Source organism: Theobroma cacao, chromosome 4 (genome assembly GCF_053813885.1).
Source record: "Theobroma cacao isolate CCN51 chromosome 4, ASM5381388v1, whole genome shotgun sequence".
NCBI lineage: Eukaryota > Viridiplantae > Streptophyta > Magnoliopsida > Malvales > Malvaceae > Theobroma > Theobroma cacao.
In genome coordinates, this window is record NC_142642.1 from 28,473,729 (window position 1) to 28,481,870 (window position 8,142).

The 8,142-nt window shown below is 31.4% G+C and overlaps 1 protein-coding gene and 1 non-coding gene across 2 annotated transcripts; both read left to right on the top strand.

Annotated features, from left to right (window-relative positions):
• The first annotated feature begins 1,400 nt into the window (after positions 1-1,400).
• LOC18601886 (transcription factor MYB1-like) lies at positions 1,401-5,140 on the top strand. Its single transcript, XM_007032976.3, has 3 exons — positions 1,401-1,567; positions 1,712-1,841; positions 4,439-5,140. Exons 1-3 carry the CDS (start codon positions 1,432-1,434, stop codon positions 4,995-4,997), a joined length of 825 nt encoding a protein of 274 aa, XP_007033038.2. The 5' UTR covers positions 1,401-1,431; the 3' UTR covers positions 4,998-5,140.
• Positions 5,141-7,095: 1,955 nt separating this feature from the next.
• LOC148763235 (small nucleolar RNA snoR8a) lies at positions 7,096-7,188 on the top strand. Its single transcript, XR_016026084.1, has one exon. It is a non-coding gene; the product is annotated as a small nucleolar RNA snoR8a (small nucleolar RNA).
• Positions 7,189-8,142: the final 954 nt, after the last annotated feature.

Sequence of the window (8,142 nt, forward strand, 5' to 3'; positions counted from 1 at the left end):
ATAGAGCTAAATGCATTAATCAGTATACCCGGAGAGCTATCACACCTAGTTATCTAGGACAATGAGGATATTGCGTTAATTCTGCAAGTGTAGATGAAAGTTCTGGCAATGTATGTCACCATTAAGAAATGACATACAAATGTTATGCCACATGATCAAGCTATCCAATATGGTAATCACGTCAATCAGATTCAGATTTACATTGCTTCACATATACCACACCATTCAATCCCTAACCCACAATAATGGCAATTGATGTATGCACACGAGTTTGTGCAGTCCAGTACACAGACAACATTCTCACAACAATTGGCTGCACAATTTCGATCAGTATGTGCATCGAACCAATTACTTGCTTTTGTCCAACATGCCATGTGTAATGACTAATTTGTTACACACCATTCATAAAATTCCAATGTTGTTACATGCCATACTTAAAATTCATAACATGCTACATGCCAAACATATAATCCTAAGATCATACACACAATGCCTCAAATTCATTGGTTGCTACACGCCATATTCATGCACTTAGGGAAATTCCTAGAGTTGTTTACACACCATGCCCATTTTCTCTCCACATGCTAACAACATTCGTTCCAAATGGCCATGGCTTGTAACATCTCTGGAGATTTCAACAACTTCAAACAATACCAAATGCCATTTAACAACAAAACCCTAAACCACCTTTTCAAGCAATATGGCATTCAAATTACTAAATTCACTAAAAAACACAACAAAAAATTCGACATTCACTAACTTACCGTTTGTTGTGACTCATTACTTTGCTATGAACTTGTTCGAACACTTTTCTATCTTTGATAATGAATCAAATGATCGTTTAATAAACCTACCGTGTAGTGTACCTAGTGTTTGTGTTTACAGTCAATGTTTGAAAAGCCAGAAAAATCATTTCCTACAACATGAGGATGTTTTTAACAAAATGTCGTGTAGCAAATTTTGGACAAATATATTTTCACCAATCTGTGGATGTATGAGAGTGGGTGTGAATGAGGAGGTTTCATTAAGGATATTTTTGTCCCAAAATTTTATTTTTTACTAAAAACAGTTAAAATTATAAGTAAAGTTATTTTTAAAAGCATCCTATATATGAGGACAAACAAAAAAATTATTCCTGTAGTTTATGCTCAGCTTGTTTTATAGCCAGAGCCTTTTAATGAAATCGTGGGTTAACAAAAAGAACGGTGTGTGGGATATGGTTGGACCGGTAGCTAAGATAAACTCTATGGTAGATGAGAACTGTCACCAACTTTCTATCTCGTGGAACTTTCTGCGGATATGAAGTTATGCACGTCGCCATATTTAGATAGGTCACTTTTTTACTCTACTAAAGAGATTGGAAAGTATAAATAAATGGATTCGGCAGTTTGAAACAGCAGAATCCCTCGTAAGCTCTCTAAGTTAATATATATGTACCGTAAACCTATGGAAGGCTTATCTTTAGGAGTTAGGAAAGGTGCATGGACTGAAGAAGAGGACATTCTTCTCAAGAAATGCATTGAAAAATATGGAGAAGGAAAATGGCATCAAGTTCCTTCTAAAGCAGGTAATTTGATGCTTTCGTGCTTATTATTATTTTTCTGAGGTCACAATTCTCATCTGCTAGAAAGGGTTACAATTTTTAAAACTTGGCTGATCAGTTATAATCGTAACCAAGAGTTTCGTCCATATTTGGTTGCATTTTTTGCAGGCTTGAATCGATGCCGGAAAAGCTGTAGACTGAGGTGGTTGAATTATCTCAAGCCAAACATCAAGAGAGGAGATTTTGCAGCTGATGAAGTTGATCTCATCATACGTCTCCATAAGCTCCTAGGTAACAGGTAAGTGAAGTTCAAAATGCTAAACAGAAGTATTTGATATTTACTAAAATAAGTACATTAAGTACATACAAGTCTCCATAATGACGTTGCCTTTGCCAAGAGTTTTCTTCCTCTCAACACCTCTCTATACCTCTTTTGTGAAAGAAAGAAAATACCGTTCAACAAACCCCACGTCTCACTATCTCTTTCGCCAAAGAAGGAAAATTTCGTTTACAAAATTTCCTAATTGAACGCTCACATGCACTCTTTGCATTTTGGCTCTTGCCAATTTTAAGAATTTATTAACGAAAATTATAATTTATTAATATTATAAGAAATCTTTTGAAAAAGATTTGGCTATCGAATGCCTTGCTCTCCTTAAGGTTAATAATATGCTTAGGGATATCCCTAGGCTTTGCCTGGACTTAATATCTTTCTCCGAGGATATTTGTTGTGAAAAGCATGCACTTTTATTTTCAATTCCAAAGCTAGAATGCGTCCCAAGTCTTGAACTGATTAGTCTAGCTTTATGCACTTCTTCGGACGATCTTAAAAACACACTTTCTCACCTCATGCATTTAACATGAAGATTTGATCTGTATACCAGCAACTGAAATTTTACATTCAGCCTGGTATATCACCCCAAAACTCCTTCAAAAGGCTCAAGCTCCCTCTAGCCGGGACAAAAGAATAACCCCACCCTTCTCCATACAAACCAAAAAATACAGCTCCCAATCAGCGCCCTAACTTTACATGAAGCCCCCCGTACCCATATAGCATACGCAACGCAGTATCTTGGAGGTAAACAGACAGATAGTATTCCTTCCAGATTAGCCGTAAGGAAAACAATAGCACATATGCAACGACAAGACTACACAGAAACCTTGTAAAGGCAGTCCTCATTCAATAAAAAAGCAGCAGCACCCTGATCCGCACCGCCTCTCATTAACCAGTAGCACCTCTAGGCAATATCGAAAAAAGAGAAAAAACAACAGACTCATTCTGGCCATCCAATTATAACCATACCAGCCAAGCAACCCATGGAAACACCATGTCCAACGCAACAGCCAATTTTCCGGTAACAAACCATTGAAACCAACACCCCAAGATAAGAATTCCATACAAAACAGCATCAGATGATAACAAAAGGAATGAATCAATAAAGTCCGATTGTAAATGTCATAAAATTTCACTATAATTATAATGATCTTACACTTTTAATTTGTTAATTCATTACTCTTCACATTCTTTTTCTTTCTTCCTCCATGATAGTTATCAATATTTCTTCCTTTCTTTTCCCTCAACCAATTAAGGAATAATTTAAAAGAAAAACATAAAGCAGAGGGCATCAAATTCTTCTGCGTATATAAAACTGAAGCATCTCAACAAGAGAAAAAAACGACAAAATCTAAGCGATGGACCTAACAGACACAAAACACCACAACTTAACATTCTGATTAAAGACATTGAAAACAATCAAATTGATGCTAAGCCCATATTTAATAAATGCTATTTTTTGTCGGAGCCTTTGCCCTCTCCTCCTAATATTAGCTAAAACATACGATTCATGCTACACAAGAGAAGGTGATACTTCTCTCTCCTTCTTCATAAATCTCATTCTTTTTGTCTTAAATTCGAATTCCAAAGCTCAAAGATGAACATCCCATACTTACTACTCACTTTGTCTTAATGAATATTCACCTTTTCAAAATTGTTTTTCTTTCCTTTGAACATCTTAATTTTTTTTATATTTCTATATTTGATTTTAGATTTTAATATTTTAATTTTAGTTTTTAGGCATTAAAAAATCACTAGGTTTTGCTTGGTAGAGTGGAAAAGTTAGAGCATGATAAAGGGTGGATGGAAAATTGGAAGAAAAAAAATATTTTCATTAGTACTTGGTAAAAGTGAGAGAAAAGCAAGTAAGAGAATTTCATTTTCTCCTATTTTCTCACTAGTACTTCCTCTTGAGTCATTAGACCTCTCTTTTTTAATTTTTTTTGTTATTTTAGGTGAATTACACCATATTAGTTTCCTTGAATTTGGTAAAGTATGCAGGAGTTTACCAATGAAGTGCAGTAATTTTTCAATATGAAATTCAGAGAGTACTTTGTCTGAAGAGTACTATATTCCGCTTGTCTTTTTAAAGTAACCTTGTAATAATAACCGTAAAAAACCCAAAAAAAAAAAATTCTAGTCAAATATGTGACCTTCAGTTCAAATGACAAATGCCATTATCCATATAAATCCTAATGTTTATGAGGAAAATTTTTTCCTAACAGATCAGTTTGAACCTTACACGATACATACCAAAAAATAAAAGAAAATCAATATTGATATCGAATAATGTCATAAAAGATAATTTTCTTTGGTATCATTAGTCGCACTTCATTCCGTCTAAAGTTTTAAGTGCCGTCCGGGTGTCCCATTGTGAAAAAAAGATCCCACTCCCAATAAAACCATGAGAACATCCCAATCTCTCTCTCTATATATAGATATTGTCAGCCTTTTATCCTTGTCTAAAAAGATAAAAAGAAGCGGCACACATTACAACAATCAGCAAGTTTTTTTCTTGTGAGATTAATATGCATATATTTCCATTTAATTAACCATTGCAGATGGTCACTAATTGCTGGTAGGCTTCCTGGAAGAACAGCAAACGATGTGAAAAACTACTGGAACACTCACTTGCTGAAAAAATTCAATCCTTCCAAACAAAAAGCACGTGATGATGATCAAAATCCATCAAACCCTAATAATATTGTTATAAAGCCTCGGCCTCGGACGTTATCAAAGAAAAGTTTCCCAGTGCAGTTGGGAGGAACAAACATCAACGACAACAACAGCGAGGCAGCAACTGCAAGTCACAATTTGTTAGCTGACGCTGACAACAGTTACTATATCCCTGCTGACAATGATCAAATTATATGGTGGGAAAATTTGCTAATAAATGACAATGACGCAGTTGACGTTCAGCACGCGGCAGCTTCCTTTAATAATAGCAACACTAAAAGCGGAACGGGAGACCAGACCGTCTTAAACAATATAGATAAGTATGAAGAAATTGGAGAGAGAACCATGGTGGTTGAGGTAGGCAATAATTCTAGTTGGGATGAACTTTTTCGTGATGTGCAACTCTGGAATGTGTTCAACCCAGAGCCAGAAGATTATGTATAATTATTGCTACGCACTACCCCTACCTTATGTTCCTTTATTTATTAGTAGTTGCTTTGTTTTCTTTAAGAGGTAATAAGAAAAAAAAAGTTATGTTGGTTTTAAATGTAATCAATAAAAGTAATTATCATAAACTTTATTTTTCATTATACTTTTTGGCAATTAATATGGGCATGACAAAATTTTAAAATCTAAATCAATAGATTAGAAGACTTTATTTGATGTACAAAATTTTAAAATCTAAATCTAAAGTATACAAAATCCAAATAATATGAATTTTTTAACGTTTATATTTGATGTACTTTTCATGTTTAGTTCAACTCACCAAATGTTTCTACATCATTAATGAGGTAAAATTAAAAATTATTAAAGATTAAAAGTTTTTTAATGATTAATTTAAAAAAGAAAAATATTTTCATCCCTTTCAGGTTTTTAGGTTTCTTGTTCTTTAATGGGCATCCAAAATAAAATTTATAAGTATCTCTGGTAGGTTGAAATTTGGCTTAGTTTAGTTTCTCACTTTCTCATCGACATCACGATCAACATTTTCTCTTTTTTATTCATCAGTCACGTCTCAGTAGCCGAAAAGTGAATGAATAAAGGTTGAGCAGTAACCATAAAACGCCAGCAAAGCACGTGCCATCATTGGGAAATGAGCATTGAATAGGAAGAGTCAGGACAGGGGATGAGGATAGAGTCTCTAGTGGAGCAGGAAGAACCGAGACCACATAAACTACTATAATGTTACTATAATGTTGGTTTCAACCGTTTAGTAGACCGTAAACTATAATGCTTATGCTCAATTAAACTAAAAGGAGTAACTAAATTCAACTAAAAGTAAACCCTAATTATTTATTTGAAAAAAGAACAATCCATTATCACATGATAACCTAAATCAAATGGTCAAGTCACTTAAAATATGTATCACTAAAGTCAATAAGAAAAACTTATCTTGATAATCTTTTATTATCCTATTACTTTTGAAATTATACAATTTTGTCAAACTTAATTTTAGTGGAAGATGAAGAAGAGGAGAAGAAGATGATGGAGTCCGAGAGATATAGAATGAGGACAATAAGAAAAGAACGATTATGAGGGAGTTAAAAAGAGAAAAAAAAACAAGTTTTTTTTATAAATTTTAAAAGAAATTATTAATATTTAATTTTAAGTTAGTTGATGTATAAATGCTATTTTAAACAAACATTTTACCTACTATTGATTTTCTAATTGTCAAAAGACCCTTCTAGTCCCTATACTCTTCAATTTTGTTCAATTTAGTCCTTGTACTTAAAATCGAAGCAATTTAGTCTTTTGATTTTGAGAATTGCGTCAATTTAGTCCCTTTCCCTAATAGTATCCAATTTTACTATTAAAAGATGACGTCAGCGCTGACGTGTCACATTTTGATAACGTGACGTTTGAGATGATAATGTGGCATGCCACATGGCACCGAGTGATGACATGGCAATGCCATGTGGCACGATACGATGACATGGCGGTGCTGACATGGCACTAACATGCTGACATGTCAATGCCACATGATAGATCAAAAAAAAATTTTTTTTAAAAAAATTCTGCCAAGTCATAAGGATTAACTGAACAAAATATATAGTACAAGGACTAAATTGAGCAAAATTAAGATGTTAAGGGACTAAATTGAAAAAAATATTTAAAAAATATAAATGTTTAAGTAGATTATTGATATGCTTATTAATAAGCCAAATATTTAAGTGTAAAAGATTTAGGATTCTAAAACATATATATATATATATATATATATATATATAAATATTTTCTTACTTGATTATTTGATTCTAGAATATGTAAATTAATTTATATTTTTTACAAAAATTAATTTTGAATACTCCTATAAAAAAAATTTGAAAAGAATTTTATACCTGAAGTCAAATTTAGATGAATAACTTATATTACGTTAACAAAAAAATAATATAAAATGACTAAATAAATTTCTTTTTCTTCCATTTATAATAATATGAAAATTTAAAATTTATTTAACTAAGTTTTTAACATGAGTGAAAGTCAAATTAGCAAAATATGTTGATTTAGTTTTTCGTTCAAAAAAATGAACAACGGAGATATAGAGTTAGCGATGATTATAAAAATAATTCTTTGTTTTGACTTGCTTAATTTGGATATGACAAACCTCTTATTACAACCATAAAATCTGAGCTCCACCCTTCCAATTATTTATTTATTTTTTATGTTTTTATTTTATTTAATATTTCAAGTTATATTTTTTAAGTTGAAATTTTTTAAATTAAAGACTGCATTTATGGTTAATAAAGTTAAATATTACTATAAATATTTGTACCATTTTATTTTATTAACAAATTTTTTGTAAATCCAAATTAATAATTTAAATTTAAATTTAGCAAAATTTGATTGTGGTATTTGAATTTAAATAAAATTATTTTATGAGAAATTTTGAGTAAATTTAAATAAAAAGGTAAATTTGGTAAGAGTTGAATAATTGCAAAAGAATGTGTATTTGTAAATCGTGAAAGTTGTAACTAAATCAACATATTTTGCTAATTTGAGTAAATTTAAATAAAAGGTAAATTGGGTAAGAGTTGAATAATTTCAAAAAAATGTGTATTTGTATTTAAAGTTGTAATTAAATCAACATATTTAGTCATTTTATATTATTTTATTTTAACGTAATGCAAGTTATTCATTTAAATTTCACTTTAGGTATGATATTTTTTCAAAATATTTTTTATAGAAGGAGAATTCAAATTTAACTTTTGGAAAAAAAATAAATTAATTTACACCTTCTAGAATCAAATAATCAAGTAAGAAAATATTTATATATATATTTAACACCATAAATATTTTACACATATATTTGGCTTATTGATAAGCATAATAATAATCTATTTAAAGATTTGTACTTTCCAAATATTTTCTTCAATTTAGTTCCTTAACATCTCAATTTTGTTCAATTTAGTCCCTGTACTATATATTTTTGTTCAATTTAGTCTCTATGACGTGGCAGAATTTTTTTTGGAAATCTTTTGATATGCCACGTGGCACTAACATGTCAGCATGTCATTGCCACATCATCGTATAGTGCCATGTGGCATTGCCACATCATCACTCAATGCCACGTCATCATCTTAAACGCCAT